Source organism: Carassius carassius, chromosome 50, assembly GCF_963082965.1.
Source record: "Carassius carassius chromosome 50, fCarCar2.1, whole genome shotgun sequence".
Lineage (NCBI taxonomy): Eukaryota > Metazoa > Chordata > Actinopteri > Cypriniformes > Cyprinidae > Carassius > Carassius carassius.
This window is the reverse complement of record NC_081804.1, coordinates 10,265,681-10,282,920: the sequence shown is the minus strand read 5'-3', so window position 1 is coordinate 10,282,920 and position 17,240 is coordinate 10,265,681. Positions and strand designations below refer to the sequence as shown.

Here is a 17,240-nt window from a genome sequence, read left to right as displayed (position 1 = left end):
TGTTCCACTTTGCGTTTATGCTCTAGGACCAGACCTTGAATTAAATGTAAAATTTTTTAGATTTATGCCAGTTTAGTTAATTTTATTTGCCAATTTCTATAAAAATGCTCTCTGTTGCAGTGGCATACGTATGTTTGTGTGTGTGTGTGTGTGTGTGTGTATGAGATAGAAAGTTTGTTCCACTTTGGGTTTATGCTCTAGGACCAGACCTTGAATTAAATGTAAAAATTTTTAGATTTATGCCAGTTTAGTTAATTTTATTTGCCAATTTCTGTAAAAATGCTCTCTGTTGCAGTCACATACATGTGTGTGTTTGTGTGTGTGTGTGTGTGTGTGTGTGTGTGTGTATGAGATACAAAGTTCGTTCTACTTTTTATTTATGCTCTAGGACCAGATCTTGGTTTATTTGTAGAAATTTTCAGATTTATAATGGATTTAGTTTTATTTTTTTGACAAACAAAATTTTAAAAAGTCATTTTTTGCATTTTCCCATTCATTTTCAATGTGGGGTCATTTTGACCCCAAAGACCTTAAAAGGTAAATTTTTTTTTACACACCTTTAGAACAACCAAATCAAGCCCAGTTTTTTTGTGCATGTTTAGATAGATGATTTAGGAAATGTCACCGAGTTTCATGCCCCTGCGATGAAGGTAACACTTTTAAAAAATGAAGGAAAAATCCATTGGGGTCATTTTGACCCCAAAGGATGATTAAAGGCTAGTCTTCGTTTCTTCATCATCTGGCTGTGTCTGTATGGGCTCTGTGGTCCACCTGCATTAACAATTACAGCATTACCATAGGTCCATATTTAAAAAGAAGCTAAAGTTATTTTCTCTTAATGAACAGGCACATTCAACAAACACAGGCTTGTTATGAATTGTGGGCCACAGGCTGCCAACTCTGAGACTGTTAAGTCCCTGGCTATTTATATATTAATGAGGATGTGGGATGTTTGCATGAGTGAAGAGGCAAAACCAGAACTGGGCATGTACATACTTGCCTAATCACAAAGTATTTTAAATGAGCATGTATTTATTCCACAAACAGTTCAGACTGTACCTGCTCCTGCTGTAATTCTCATGTGAGAGGATCTGTACTGGCCATATCCTCCCTGGCCTTAAGGGAACAACTTGGCCCTGGGGTTGAGCTGGTGCTCTCAGGTACTGGGCTCTCTGTGGGGTCTTGCTGCACATCATCATCTTGTGCTGGCTCGGTGTCATGGGACAGGGAGATTCTCTGGAGCCTGTAGTAGGATGGGCGAGCATATCAATGCCATCCAGAGTGAAGTCCCGTAATTCCGGGTCATCTGAGGAGAAGTGAGAAATATTTACAGATTTCACCTTACCATATATTAGCCTTTACCTGTATTAAAGCCTCAGTTACCAAAAGGCTTTCATAGTTTTTCCAATTTTCTGACATTTTACTATTTATTTATTTTGTGTTTGTGTGTGTGTGTGTGTGTGTGTGTGTGTGATTTCAAACATTTAAAAGAAAAATTAATTATTGAATACTCTGACCATGCTTTTCCATGGAATCACAATGAAAGAGGTCTTGCATCTTCAATTTAAAAATTCATAAAAAAATTTGAATGACAGAATTGACATTTTTGTTAAATATATTTTAAAAACAGGATCTTCAAACTTTGTGATTACCCAAATTTGACAATTCCCTTGCAAATGACCCCATTCCTAAAAAAAACAAAGGACAGCCGAAAAAAAAAAAATATATATATATATATATATATATATATATATATGTATATTTGGCTGGCTGTATATATACTGTATATGCATATACATATATGCATTTATATTGTGATTTTATAAATACAATGCTGTTTTACAAATGCTTTTATCTTGTTACTGTACTAAAGCCAGATCAAAATATTATCAGAAAATGTATTTTATTTATTATTTAAAGTTTTACATTAATTTCCTACTGTTAAAAACTAGCTGTCAGGGGAAAAAAAAATCACAATTAATTGTATCATTTCTGACCAGTGAAACCCCATCTGTGTGAAAAAATGTTGAAAATACAGTTACATAATTAATATTTAGTTGCCACTGGCAGCCATAAAAATTATTCATTTAAAAAGTATTTCCCATCAGTGGCACTGCTGATCATTGATTATACCGTAAGTTCCCAATGCACATGTATCATGATCACACCATTCTTTAAAATACTTCTTACCAGCCAGATCCTCCTCCTGCTTAGTGGTCACCAGGTGATGGAGGGCACTACACACCTGACACTCCTGCAGGCAAAAGCTTGAATCTTTTATACTCATTGCTAAAACATGAACCCTTAAATTTTCCATCACACCTTGCTTAGACTGCAGTTTCTTAGCCTCCATTTCCTGTCTGAACTTTTTCTGCATCTGCTGCTGTCTCAGCTTCCTCTGCTGTTTGGATTCCAGAGGAGGATCAGATGAGGACAGGTCAGCCATGTCAGCTGCTGACCTAAGAACATGGAGAGAAGCAGATTTATCATAAGTGCAGCTGGCTAGTGTTGTGGTTGAAGTAAGCACCAAATAAACTCACCTTGGGGTGATGCTCGGCCTGTTTTCAGAGTCCTGGTGAGCTGATGTGTTTGTCAAAGAAGTCCTGGATCCAGCGCCGCTCTCATGCCCTCCTCATACAGGGAGACGTCCCATCTGCTCTAAGATGCTGTCGGCTGGTTCCTTTGGTTTGATAAATTCCCTGCTGTTGGCTCGGGCCAGACTGTTGAACCTGGCTTTCTCCACAGATGGCTCACTATCACTGCGTTTGGTTTTGCCCAGGTCTAACGAAGGAGGTGGCTGCGGTAACGGAAATAAACCACATATCACAGAACTGGAGGAAATACATTAAAATAAGTCAACGTATCATTAATTTAGCCCAAATGTTGATACGATTAATTCTTACCTGCTTTGGTATTTTATTGATAACTATGAGATACGCCTTATTCAGAACACAATTTCCAAGCGCATTTCCAAAATAATTATAATAATAATTCCTTACATTTATATAGCGCTTTTCTAAGCATTCAAAGTGCTTTACATGAAAGGGAGGATCTCCTCATCCACCGCCAGTGTGCAGACGTCACCTGGATGATCCTACTTATCATATGGCTTCTCATCGCATAGAAAAAAATATTTAAAATATTATAAATAATTTTTTGTTTAAATTACTTGTGTAAAGGATAAGATTGCAGAGTTTGGGGTTGGTAAGAATTTTTACGGGGGTTGGTAAGTCACTTAATTCCACCAAAGCTGAATTTATTTGATTTATTAAAAAAAAATACAGTAAAAACAGCAATATTATGAAATTTTATGAATAATAAAATTTAAAATAACAGTTTTCTATTTAAATATATTTTAAAGGGGTTATATGATGTGATTTAAATTTTTCCTTTCTCTTTGGAGTGTTACAAGATTTTGGTGCATGAAGAAGATCTGTAAAGCTGCAAAAACTAAAGTCTCTAATCCAAAGATTAGAGATTATTCTATACTATTCTTTATCCATGTTAAGACTCTGCCACGCCCCCTAAAACGGCTCATTCAAACACACCCCACATGTCTACATCACTATGTGGAAATATTTGCGAAATGTCACCCAAATGTTTACGCAAAGAAAGGTGGCGTGGTTTCAGTAAATGCAATTAGTGTTGAAACAGTCATGTCAGGGAGATGCTGTGTGTATCTAGATGAAAGCATAAGCACTTTATTTGGCCTTCGAGAGTAGATGCACTTAGGAATCTTTAAGATTACTTACAACAGAACAGCAACGCATTTTATGGACGATCGTTTTGTGAACATAGGAGAGAAGGTAATTCTGACTTTGCTATGACAATCTGGCGCTTCTGAATCAGCTACTGTAAGTATGTTTTATTATTAGTTTAAGTATTTGCTATTGACTGTTCAAATGCAGAGTTTTGCATGGTGTGTGTGTGTGTGTGTGCGCGCGCATGCAGAGAGAGAGAGAGACAGGGTGGAGTCAGCGGTCTTAACTAGTGTTGGGTTATCGATTGGGATTTTTATGATACCGGTGCTTGAATCGATATAAAAAATTTTAAAAAAGCCACAAAAAACTATGGATAACATTAAAAATATTTTTTTTTTAAATCCATAGCTTCCACACGCTCCTTGGATGCTCCCATTTCCCAAGATGTGCTTCCCTTATTCTGATAGACAATAGCTATAAACAATTCTTCCTTGCATATGTTTCATAAAAATTATAATAATCAAGTAATGTTTAATCAAAATGTCATAACTGTTTTCTTTTGGTAAAAACGACACTTCTCTCTGGTGAATTATGCAAGACTTCAACAATTTAGTCCACTCATATGAATAATAAATTTATTTTTGTGTGTAAGAAATTAAATATGCATCAAATCATTCACTCAACCCACTCATTAAAAACACTGTGTAGTAGTAGTAGTAATAATAATAATAATAATGTTCCTTTATGTTTTTTACATACAAATTCAGTGAAGAATTGTCCTTCAGTTTTGACCTACAGATTAATACCATGACTGTACATATCTATAGCAAAAAAAAAAAAAAAGCTAAATTAAATTTAAATCCAATTTATCTGAATTCTGCTCCGCCTCTGTAAAAAAAACCGCTAATGTGCTAAATGATACCTGTCACAGGGATTATCTCAATCTAAATTAGGGATCCAAATAAAGATTGCAGTCTGGTTATTGGATTTTATTGTTTTACATGTGGCTTCCTGCTGAGCATGAACACTGAGCTCATAAAGCGAAACGGAAATATAATTTCCTTTACAAAATGTGAGCATATCAACCAATAATTTCATTTCGTTTCAACCTCATCTTGACCTTTCTCACAATCGGTGTCGAGGCGTGAACGCGCACCGTCTGGACTGCCGTCTGGTCAGACAACTCGGGAGGCAAATAGGAGGGGCGAGTATCGGGGATGCCACGGGAATGATTCATTAACCCCGCACAGCCCACATCCGCATTTATGGCTTAGTTTCTCCTGAAGTGTAAGCCATAATAGCCTATCTATTGTTCTCGCCATCACTGAAGTAACTTAAATATCCCCTACTGCTCATATTCACCTCGCACACGGAGCACATGACGGTGAGTTGAACATTATTACGATGCACTACTGTTCGTGTGAAGTGTTAAGAGCCGGGAGTTTTTAGTTAAATCGTGTTTTTCCCTGGATGAATGAATGGTGCATTGTTCCGCTGTTTGTAAATAACAAACGTGTCACGATCATCATAAGGTACATTGAGTACCCAGTGCGTCAATACCGTAGTGAATAACTTACAGCTACTGATGGAACATGTGACCAATGGAAAATGATGCGTTACAACTCGCTCAGTTGTGTTGTTTGATCCATATCGAGTTTTAATAGAACAGGGAGGCGGGATCTGTTACTCCAGAATGGGAAGTGATGCCCTTCCTCTCAAATAGCCGTCTCAGGTTTACCCAGACCTCGTCGTTTTACCGTTGCTTTTACCTGTCTGCACTTTAGAAAGGGGAATGGACTCCTCCTGTTCCTGTAAAACATCGTGGCTCGAGTCTTGTCACGTTCAGTGAACAAAGAGAAACTGACGTGATGATTCAGGGAAAGAGTAAAGCAAAGTCACATGTTTATGGAAGCATATGGGTAGCAATATTCAATTTGGAATGTAATATGCAAAATGACAATGCAATATGTAAAATGGCAATGCATTTCTGTATTTACATTTACAATTTACAATACCATTTGTGCAACGTATGGTGCAAAATGAAAATTAAATTACATAATTTTCATTTGCCATTTCACACACTAGTTTTAATATGTAAAATTAATACTAATTTTAACGCTTTATAAGTTGCAAAATTAAAATGAAAATATATTACAGAAATGATTAGATATGTATAACATGTTCAAGCAAAAACTGTGGCAAAATTATCATTCAAATGGTATTTTTCTTAATTGCATTAACACTCACAGTCAAGACACTTACGATTGGATTTTCATTCAATGTCCCGCAATGAATGTAGCAAAATTCAATGTGCACATTAAAATGCATTCCGAGCCGATCACGTCTCCGCCCCCTCCCGCCATGTCAATCACTGCGTGAACAAGGCGGGGCTTGCAGAAGGTCAAGAGACTCAAGATTCGAGATGATTCAAGTGAGAGAACATGGACAAGACAGTTGGTCCGTCTACGTTTTGATTCGGTTTATGGCTTCAATATTTCATTCGCACTTGTGGGCGGAGCTGAAACGCTGCTTTGATCTGATTGGTCGAATCGGTCCATCTTCAGCTCGGTCTTTTCATTCTTTCAGGCAGAATAAGAGTCAGTGCGAGTGAAGCACTGTAATGTCTGAGCATTATATTTTAATCAGATGTAACTGGGCACATAATTCGTGCTGCTGCGACTTGCAAGAGACCCCGTTAAATTATTTCTAGGTTATAGTATTGTATAAATATTGTCCCACTGATAAAAACAGTGCAAATAGTTCTGTCTCCTTGGATAACAGTGAAGTGGAAATAAATATAGTTACATTTATGAAATAAAATTAAATAGGATTTGTCTGGGAAGGTAAGTCTGGCCAGTTATACAGCAACGCGAGTCAGACGAGTCTGAAGATCTGAGCTGAATTTGGTGAAACATTAAAGTTCTAGTCTGTGTCAGTTACTCTCATAATAAATAATAATAATAATGTTACCAGTATTTTTCGGACTATAAGTCACACCTAAGTATAAGTTGCATCTGTCCAAAAATACGTCATGAGGAAAAAAACATATATAAGTCGCACTGGACTAAGTCGCATTTATTCAGAACCAAGAGAAAACATAACCGTCTACAGCCACGAGAGGGCGCTCTATGCTGCTCAGTGTAGGCTACAGGAGCACTGAGCAGCATAGAGCGCCCTCTCGCGGCTGTAGGCTGTAGATCTTGGTTCATTTCTCTTGGTTCATGTCAAATAAATTTTGATAAATAAGTCGCACCTGACTGTAAGTCGCAGGCCCAGCCATACTATGAAGAGAAGTGTGACTTATAGTCCGGAAAATACGGTAAATATATGTTGTCTTTCTCAAGCCCAACAAAGAAGACTAAAAAGAGAAACATCATTCAATTTAGTATGTAATAAAACTAATATTACTAATTTATTTAAGAAATGTAACTATATTAATTTTCACAATTATTTGTTAATGTCACACACACATACCTAGTGTCTTATGACTTAAAAGATGAGAGTGGTAAATGTTACAGACATGGAACTGTTCAGTCTATTATTGATTTTTATTTCCACTTCACTTTTATCCAAAGAGACAAAACTATTTGCACTGTATTTATCAGTGGGACAATATTCATACAATACTAAAACCTAGAAATAATTTGCAGGTCTCAGCAGCACGAATTATGTGCCCAGCTACATCTGATTCAAATATTATTCTAATTAACAGTGAGCGGTGTTTTCAGACATTACAGTGCTTCACTCGCACTGACTCTTATTCTGCCTGAAAGAATGAAAAGACCAAGCTGAAGATGGAGCGATTCGACCAATCAGATCAAAGCAGCGTTTCAGCTCCGCCTACAAGTGCGAATGAAATACTGAAGCCATAAACCGAAATGATCAAAACGTAGACGGACCAACTGTCTTGTCCATGTTCTCTCAATTGAATCATCTCGAATCTTGAGTCTCTTGACCTTCTGCAAGCCCCGCCTTGTTCACGCAGTGATTGACATGGCGGGAGGGGGCGGAGATGTGATCGGCTCGGAATGCATTTTCAATGTGCACATTGAATTTTGCTACATTCATTGCTGGACATTGATTGAAAATGCAATCGTAAGTGTCTTGACTGTGAGTGTTAATGCAATTAAGAAAAATAGCCTTTGAATGATAATTTTCCCACGGTTTTTGCTTGAACATTTTATACATATCTAATCATTTCTGTAATACATTTTAATTTTAATTTTGCAACTTTTAAAGCGTTAAAATTAGTATTAATTTTACATATTAAAACTAGTGTGTGAAATGGCAAATGAAAATTATGTAATTTAATTTTCATTCTCATTTTGCACCATACGTTGCACAAATGTATTGGAAAATGTAAATGTAAATACAGAAATGCATTGCCATTTTACATATTGCATGGTGGGACGTTGGCTTTCAGTGCTATCAGGCTAAAGTTAGCATTTTTCAAGATCTCCTATTGCATCTTTGAAGATGCATTCACGAGGTATGTGGCAGCAGCAGCTACCACAACACTCTCATTTCATCTCTTTCTTCATCCTTTTATGTTAACAGGAGGACCAGAGATGTTCTGAATGAAAGAAGGATCTGGCAGCCTTTGGATAACAATGCTGGAGAACTTGAGCGGAGCCCACATTGATCGATCCGGCCCTAGATCATCCACATTCAGCTTCTCTGCCCTGTTTGCTCTGCCACACCACCTTCACATGGATGGAAGCAGTCATCCATTCAGGAGGTAAAACTGATGCTGTGAACAAAACTATTAACACACTCACATCCTGCTATACATACTCATGTCCTGTTATTCGTTTGTGATGTCCTTTGTTTTCCCTGCATACCCTAAATAAACCTTATTCTAAAATGTTCTCACAATGTGTGACATTCCTCATTTTGCCACCTGCTGAGGGATCCACTTTGTGTACATTTATTTTATTACATGACAAAACATAGATTACTCAGTTCCAAAAATATAAATGGGGTACATTTATATTGATGTAAATTCAATGAGTGCAGACAGGACCAGTGGGAAATTGATCAAAAATTACCTGGCTAAAGTCAATAGAATACAGTCACCACTGCATGAAAAATAATAGTTTGTAAATAAAAAATAAATAAATTGGGGATTATTCTATAATATATTTTGAATTTTAGATATAATAAAATGTATAATATTAATGAATAATAAATATAATAAAATGTACAATCAAATTTGTCACTATTGTTATTATTATATTGCATATTTATTTATAGCTTAATGTGATATTTATGTTAAAATAACTATATGTGTTTAAATGTGTGTGTGTGTGTGTGTGTGTGTGTAATAAAAAAATATAATAAATGATGTAATATAATAATGGGTTTATATTTGATTTGATTTTATATGATCAAAATTGTATTCTTATTTTTATATGTAAAATATAACAGCATAAAAATATATATTTTGTATTATTATTATAGAAATGTAATTAATTGTAAGAGCAATTTTTATTTACTTTTGTATATTACATTTGATCTTATTTCATTTTTTGTAAAATTATATCTTTTTAAAACATATTTCTTATATTATTATTGTACATAATAATTATTGTGTGTGTGAGTGTATATATATATATATAACTTAAACTTATAACTTAACTAAAAACATTTTAAATATATATTTTTAATTATTCTCCAGCTAAAAATCATAAGTTTCAGGAGGAGCAGGTTGTCACTCCCTTGCACTGGGAGTGAGAAAAAAGGAGTTTTTGTGTTTTGTGCAACTGTTAAACACGATTGGTTTATTATTGTGGGTGTGTGTGTGTGTGTTTGAAAGAGAGAGAGAGACTAAGGAAAGGATGAGGATGTAATGTTAGGAAGAAAGAAATTGGTTTCTCAACAGTCAAACAGTAGTTTCCTCCCCTTCACATCTGTAGCTGCATCTTTCCAGCTCCTCCCCTTCTCTCACTTGTTGCTGTCTGGACTAACTGAACCGTGTTTTTATCCCTCTGTTTGAACCATGAGGACTCTGTACCGGTTAAAGTTGGTAAGTTCTCCGAATCTGAGTCAGCTGGGGAAAAATGAAAAGGCTTCACTGGAGGAAAGAGGATCAGGGCCTAATGTGATATGGAACAGGTTAGTGCAGGGTTTTGTGCACAACGCATGTCAATAAGTGTCATTAACTGAGACGTAATTTCACGTCTGTGTGATTTATTGTAGCATTCACAATGCAGTTATTGCTGTATTCCAAAAGAAAGGACTGGCGGACAACGAACTCTATACACTCAATGAAGGCGTGAGGTGAGGAAAAACAGCATGGTATGTTTTTTTTTCATGTGTTTTTGTGTGTTCTTTTGTTTATTTGTATGAAAAATTGAGGGTAGGTTCATGAATTATTAATTTCACTATAATGGTAACTGTTGGCAGTGTTTCAAATGTAAATGTTGGCAGCTGTGGCCTGAGGCTTCACATTTTCAGCACAGAACAGTTGTGAGAGGACGCAGAGCCTCAGTCCACTATTATGGAACTATTATGAGAAAAATTATGAAGCAATAAAATCCCAGCTCAGAAAAACATACCCACATCATATTTTACCCCAAAATCAAATGTAAAATTATTATTTATTTTTTGCATTAAAGAAATTAAGCTTAATTTTTTTTACGATTAAGATTATATTTTGTATTGTGATATTACATAATTTTCATCAAAATGAAGCACATACATCTACATTATTTTACTGTTAAGTTTGGTTTTGAGTCTCATTATTTTCAGTCTTTGTCACTCTATGTATCACATTATGATGCTCTAATAAAAATCCTTCTGGACACAGTGAATAAAAAAAACATATTCAACATAAATTGAGTATAGTAATGATAATAGTACTTTTGATGTACAAATAGTTGTATGAATAATGTATTTTTTTTTTCTTTGCATTTAAAAATTTGGGGAGAAATGTGCTTAATTCTCAAGAAAATAATGCAAAAAAAGTGCAAAAATGTACATTTACTGGTGCTTTCATAAAAATATATATTTTAATCAGTTGTATCATTCAGTACTTTGTGGTCGGTAACATTTTAAGAAAAAAAATCATACTTTTTATTTTCCTCAAGGGTGCATTGAATTTATAAAAGTTGACAGTAAAGACAATTATAATTACTTTTCAAATAAGTGCTGTTTCTTCAACAAAGAATCCTGAAAAAAAAAAAAGTCAGATTCCACAAGAATATTAAGCAGCACAACTGTTTTCAACAATAAAAACAATCTCTCTCTCTCTCTCTCTCTCTCTCTCTCTCTCTCTCTCTATATATATATATATATATATATATATATATATATATATATATATATATATATATAGAGTACAGACCAAAAGTTTGGACACAACTTCTCATTCAAAGAGTTTTCTTTATTTTCATGACTATGAAAATTGTAGAGTCACACTGAAGACATCAAGGGCTATTTGACCAAGAAGGAGAGTGATGGGGTGCTGCGCCAGATGACCTGGCCTCCACAGTCACCGGACCTGAACCCAATCGAGATGGTTTAGGGGTGAGCTGGACCGCAGATAGAAGGCAAAAGGGCCAACAAGTGCTAAGCATCTCTCGGGGAACTCCTTCAAGACTGTTGGAAGACCATTTCAGGTGACTACCTCTTGAAGCTCATCAAGAGAATGCCAAGAGTGTGCAAAGCAGTAATCAAAGCAAAAGGTGGCTACTTTGAAGAACCTAGAATATGACATATTTTCAGTTGTTTCACACTTTTTTGTTATGTATATAATTCCATATATAATTCCACATGTGTTAATTTATAGTCTTGATGCCTTCAGTGTGAATCTACAATTTTCATAGTCATGAAAATAAAGAAAACTCTTTGAATGAGAAGGTGTGTCCAAACTTTTGGTCTGTACAGTATATATATATATATATTTTTTTTTCAAGCAATAAATCTGAATATTGGAATATTTTTTGAAAGATCATGTGACACTGAAGACTGGAATAATGATGCTTAAAATTGCATCACAGGAATAAATGACATGTTAAGATATATATTAAATTGTAATTTAATATATATATATTTTTACTGTTGTTGTTTTTTTTTATCAAATAAATGTCCTGGTGAGCTTAAGGGACTTCTCAAAAGCATTGAAAAATCTTACCGACCCTAAGCTTTTGACTGGTTGTGTATGCTGTATATAAATTATATTTAAATGGCCTTTTGTATTTCATTTTTGTGTGGAATATAATTTGAAAATTTTATTTTAAATCAAATTTCTCCTATATGTAGGTATAATGATTTCTCTTTTGAAACATATTGTAATGTGTTTAAAATCTTATAATATTTTATTAGGCAGCTATTGAAAACTGAGCTGGGCTTGTTCTTTACAGAATACCTCCAGGTAAGAATTTGTAAGTTTTTTTCCAGATATGTGTTTGTTCCAATATATATGTTTTATAAAAACAAATACATTTTTTACCTTTTTTTCCCTCATGATCAGAATCAGCTTTTAACTAAAGGCATGGTCATTTTACGGGACAAAATAAGGTTTTATGAAGGTATACCCTCCCATTTTAAAGACAAAACACATTGCTAAAAAAATTCATTTGAATGTCATTACAAACAGCATTATAAACAACACTTCTCCTGGCTGAAAATAGGTCAGAGGTTATTGGACTCTTTGGCTGAGACATGGGACTTTTTCTTTTGTGATGTTCTGACTATGCTTCAAGCCATCTTCCATCCCGTCCAGGTACAGTGTAGTCATTCTGTCAAATAACTGGTCGGACATCAGTTACAGCAGTGGTGAGTGAATCCTTGTGTTTGTTCATCTCAGGGTAAGGAGCCATCTGTGCGTCAGCTGGCCCTGCTGCACTTTCGAAACACCATCACCCTTAACATGAAGCTGGAGGAGGCTCTGTCCAGACCGCGAGCCCGTGTCCCTCCCTCCATCGTCCAGATGCTTTTAGTGTTACAGGTACGAATGGACTGCAAGCAATCCTCTCAGATCGTGTGAAAGAACCAGCCAGACTGTCATGAGAGATTATAACATAGAGACTTAAAGACGGGTCATTTGCAGTGATTTCAGCAGTTGTGTCATAGACCTTGTGCGTCTCAACTAAAATGACTGTAATTCATATTTCACAAGGGATAGAGTCAAAGTGAAACTCCTAAGTATGTCATCTTCCCATCTTACAGGGGGTTCATGTATCCAAAGGAGTGAGTGAAGAATACCTGAAGCTGGAGTCTCTCATTCAGAAGGTGGTGTCGCCGTACCTGGGCACGCAGGGACTGTGTTTACATGAGTGTGGCGCCTCTCAGTGCTCCTGTGTTATTGTGACAAGTGAGTGACCCATACTCAGAATTAGTCCTCTGCATTTGTCACATCCAAAGTGCACACACACAGCAGTGAACTGACATACATCATGAACACACACCCGAAGCAGTGGCCAGCCATTTATGCTGCGGCGCCCGGGGAGCAGTTGGGGGTTCGGTGTCTTGCTTAAGGACACCTCAGTCGTGGTATTTAAGGTGGGAGACTCCCTCCACCAACAATTCCTGCCAGTATGAGACTCGAACCTGCAACCTTAGGGTTATGAGTCCTACTCTCTAACCATTAGGCTACGACTAACTGAAAGAAAAAAAATTCATCATAATAAAATAAAATCAACTTTTTTTTAAAAGTATTGTTTTAACTATATCAAGAAATGTGAATAATTTTTTTTTTTTTAAGTTTCCTATGTTCACCAAGGCTGCATTTAGTTAAACAAAAGCAGTTATGTTGTGAAATATGATTACAATTTTAAAAAAGCCTTTTTTATTCTAATAAATTTTAAAATGTAATTTATTTCTGTGATTGCAAAGCTGAATTCCAGTCATTTTCATATGCTGATTTGCTGCTTTAGAAATATTTTCGATTATTATCAATGTTGAAAACAGTTGTGCTGCTTAATAATTTGGTCGATTTCTTTTAGGAGTTGAAAGTTCAAAAGAACCCCATTTATTTGAAATACAAATCTTTTGTACCATTATAAATGTCTATACTGTCAGCTTTATTTGATTTAATGTGTCCTTGCTGAAAATGTTTAATATAAAGTTAATATAAAATACAAATAATAATGCTAAAATACAATCTTACTGACATAATAACATAATAACATATTACTGTAACATAAATATATATATATATATTTTATTTTATTTTTCTCAGTAAAAAAGCCTGCATCATAGAAATATTTGTATATATATATATATATATATATATATATATATATATATATATATATATATATATATATATATATATATATATATATATATATATATATATATATATATATATATATATATATATTATAAAAGGATAGCAGATTAAAAAAAAATCATGTTGTTTCCAAAATTAAATAATTGGCTAGATTTCAAATAATATCTGGAAAATAACTGCTTTGCATCTTTTTTTTTTACTTCACACTGATAATATTAGCTACTGTATATAAACTATAGTTTTTTGTAAATCTCTTTTCACCATAAATATAATTTAAGGTTACAGTTGCGAGGAGAAACTGCATTAAAAAATACACAAATACAAATTACGTCTCAAGAAATAACATGTTGCAAGGGAGGAGAGATAAACACAGAAAAAAAATAGGGATTTATTTGTTTTTTTATTTTTTACTTTTAAAAAATTAAGGCTGACAGTAAAATAAAATTGTGATAAAAAATTTTTTGTCCCTTTAAAGATCTTGCAAGGATGTTCTCCAATTATAAACATACTGCTTTCATCTTGTGTGATTCAGCCGCTGATATCTATAAAGTATGTCAGAACTGTAAAATGAAATAAAAAAGCAGTATATCATTATTCATTTCTTAAAAATCTTTCCAGAGAGGTGTTTGCAGTATTGCTGGTCTAAGTCAGCAGAACTGCCCTCCAGTAATCCAGTAGTGCGCTCCAAGAGTTACAACATCCCCATTCTGACCCCCGTGGCTGAGTACGACTCTGAAGTGAGCTCTGTGGGCAGCGTCGGCATCCGGCGTCACTCTGCATGTGATGTCACTTCCTGCATAGAGCCCCAGGGCTATTCGACCCTGACTGTGGGAATAGAGACCAGCTCAACCCCCAGACTCTCACTCGATCACGAGCTCACCCTGTCCAGTGTGATGGGAGGGGCTGCGGGACAGCCAGCTCTGATTTCTCCGCCCATCTTCATCCACACCTCCACAGGCTGTCTGCATGCAGCGGACGCCCCAATGGCTTCATCTGAGGTGGACAAGGCCCTTTCGTCGCCCCCGAGCTGCTCCTCCAGTCCGGAGACGATTGTAATGCAGGGGCTAGACTCACTGGAATCAGATCCTGACGGAATCTTCATCGACTTTTCCCACTGCCACTCCGATTCTTTCGGAACCAGCAGAAAAACTAGCTGATGGAATCAATTTCTGTGAAGAATCCATTTCAGATTTTTTTGATTATAAACTACCACTATTCTGTGAACTTGTGAAGTAGCTATGTACGTTGTGATTTTTCAAAAAGCTCAAAAGCTAAAGCTGCTTTGTGTGAACAATGGGAGAAGATTTGATTTGAAGTGATTGTTTTCTTAATGTTCTAAACCTGTGGATGAATTTTTGAAATTTTCTACTTTTTCATAGACAATAGAGGAGGGTAATTGCACCTTTTATCGCGCAATTTTGAGTTTATATCTCACAATTCAGACTTTTTTTCCCTCTGAATTGCTGGTTGTTAATTCATAATTGCAAGAAAAAAGGTTGCAATTATGTTAATTCAATTCACAATTCTGAGGAAAAAGTCAATTGTGAAATGTAAACTTGCAATTTTGAGTTTATAATTTGAAATTGTGAGATATAAATTCGTAATTATGAGAAAAAAGCCAGAATTGCGATTATTGTTTTTATTTTTATTCCATGGCAGAAATAAGCTTCCATATTCATTTTGTTTAAAGGTGTGGTCACATTTACTCTTGTCAAATTTTCGCAGACGAAATCCAGTCATTTCAAAAGTCATTTCGTTTCACATGAGGGGCTGAAGATTTCGCAGTGGGTTCAAGTTGGTCACATGGATTTACCACATTGACCAGCAGGAAGCTGATTGGTACATAAGTTACGTCTGTGTGAGCTGTACTTCATACATCATTACATAATAAACAATAGACTACTGGCCTTTTTTACTAACAATATTGTGACTGCACCTTAAATGAGCTTCACGTGTCGCAATTTGTTATGAGATGACAGTATGTCTAAATGTAGAAATCTCTTCCATTATTGTTGCTCTTGATCTCATGCACTATTTATTGTCTTAGGGCTTTAAACGAACTACATTTAATGCTTTTTAATCATTGCCAAGCTAACCTGCACTCTTAATGGTATGAAAAGAAATGAGTCTCTTATTCTGGGAGAATAACAGTTGCTGATGATAATACAGTGCAGAATATTGTACGTCTTGAACATTCTGTTTTTCCAAAGCTTGTTGCTTTTTTATGTGACGATAATGTGCTGCCTGAAAGTTAACAGGCTTGCTAACTGAATGTGTTAACGAAAACTCATTGGTTGAATAGTATGAATACAGAAATATGCTTTTGGATGAAACTGAAATACAAATTTCCACTTACTGACTAATAAAAGCTATTTTATATGAGGATGTTTGTTAATTAAAAAAAAGACTATTATGTGATTTCTTTAGAATTTAGGAGTTAATTTAAATGGTAAATACCTGTAAGTTTAATTAGATACATGTATATTCCATAATATGAAATTGAGATGCATAAAAAACCCATTGTATAAAGAATTATATGGTACTTTAAACTGTTTTTTGTGATTTTTGTTTCTTTACGCAAGCTTATTGATTTAGGTTATAAAATGATTAATTTCTCTGTAGTTTTATAGAAAGAGTTTGATCATACTAGCATAGATTTTTACACAAACTAAATTTTTTGGAAATGTAAAAAGTTTACAGTGGTACTTTAATACTTGCACTGTCATTTCTGAATGTGCTTTGTTTCATTTTTTTTTAATCAGCTTTCATGTGTGCTGCTGTGAACAACCTCAACAAGACTGAATTTGTAGTAAAATACTTTTATGCTTCACTTTTATGAGTGTTTCAAAGTACAAGAGAGATTGTGTGTGTACAAAAATGCTGGGTTTTATACTTGTCAGGCCCATTTTTTATTCAATGCTTTGCTAGATTTCGTTATAACTTTGGTAACTGTCGGTAAGATGAGAAGGTTTGCATAGGAAAGAAGCGTGAAAACCGTATTCAAAGTTAACTGTGGAGCTTATTTGTTTAAGACCAGTGACGTTGAGCAGGAAATAAGGTTCGATTCATGAATGAGTCATTCATTTGAGCCGAATCTTTTCAATGTGTCAGTTTAAATGCTTCACAAAAGCGATTCTGAACGGTTTGATTCACTGAAATGGTACCTAATATTCCTAATAATCCTACAGTCTATGTAATAATCAGAGAACCGATAGGCTAAGTGAGTATTTGAAATGAAACTCGGATTTGACTCAAAGTGAGTTAGGGCTAATACAGAAAGTTTACCAAAATATGACTACCAT

The 17,240-nt window shown here is 35.0% G+C and overlaps 1 protein-coding gene and 1 pseudogene across 2 annotated transcripts; one reads left to right on the top strand and one right to left on the bottom strand.

Annotated features, from left to right (window-relative positions):
- Positions 1-1,016: 1,016 nt before the first annotated feature.
- Positions 1,017-4,938, bottom strand: LOC132133339 (DNA repair protein RAD52 homolog; annotated as a pseudogene).
- On the top strand, positions 4,717-16,311 carry LOC132133724 (proline-rich protein 5-like). 2 transcript variants are annotated; one of them, XM_059546649.1, is made up of 10 exons: positions 4,723-5,085; positions 8,259-8,439; positions 9,705-9,815; positions 9,900-9,980; positions 12,027-12,075; positions 12,175-12,232; positions 12,335-12,426; positions 12,511-12,651; positions 12,873-13,017; positions 14,557-16,311. In XM_059546649.1, exons 2-10 carry the CDS (start codon positions 8,279-8,281, stop codon positions 15,093-15,095), a joined length of 1,377 nt encoding a protein of 458 aa, XP_059402632.1. In that variant the 5' UTR covers positions 4,723-5,085; positions 8,259-8,278; the 3' UTR covers positions 15,096-16,311. The 2 variants fall into 2 exon arrangements, with proteins under 2 accessions (XP_059402631.1, XP_059402632.1); XM_059546648.1 differs by having other exon boundaries at positions 4,717-5,085; positions 12,027-12,232.
- Positions 16,312-17,240: the final 929 nt, after the last annotated feature.

Bases quoted from the DNA above. Each gene is read 5' to 3' on its own strand.
- LOC132133724 (XM_059546648.1), top strand. From the start codon at position 8,279: ATGAAAGAAGGATCTGGCAGCCTTTGGATAACAATGCTGGAGAACTTG. The intron at 8,440-9,704 runs GTAAAACTGATG...TTGAACCATGAG, and splicing joins AGCAGTCATCCATTCAGGAG to GACTCTGTACCGGTTAAAGT. The intron at 9,816-9,899 runs GTTAGTGCAGGG...GATTTATTGTAG, and splicing joins CCTAATGTGATATGGAACAG to CATTCACAATGCAGTTATTG.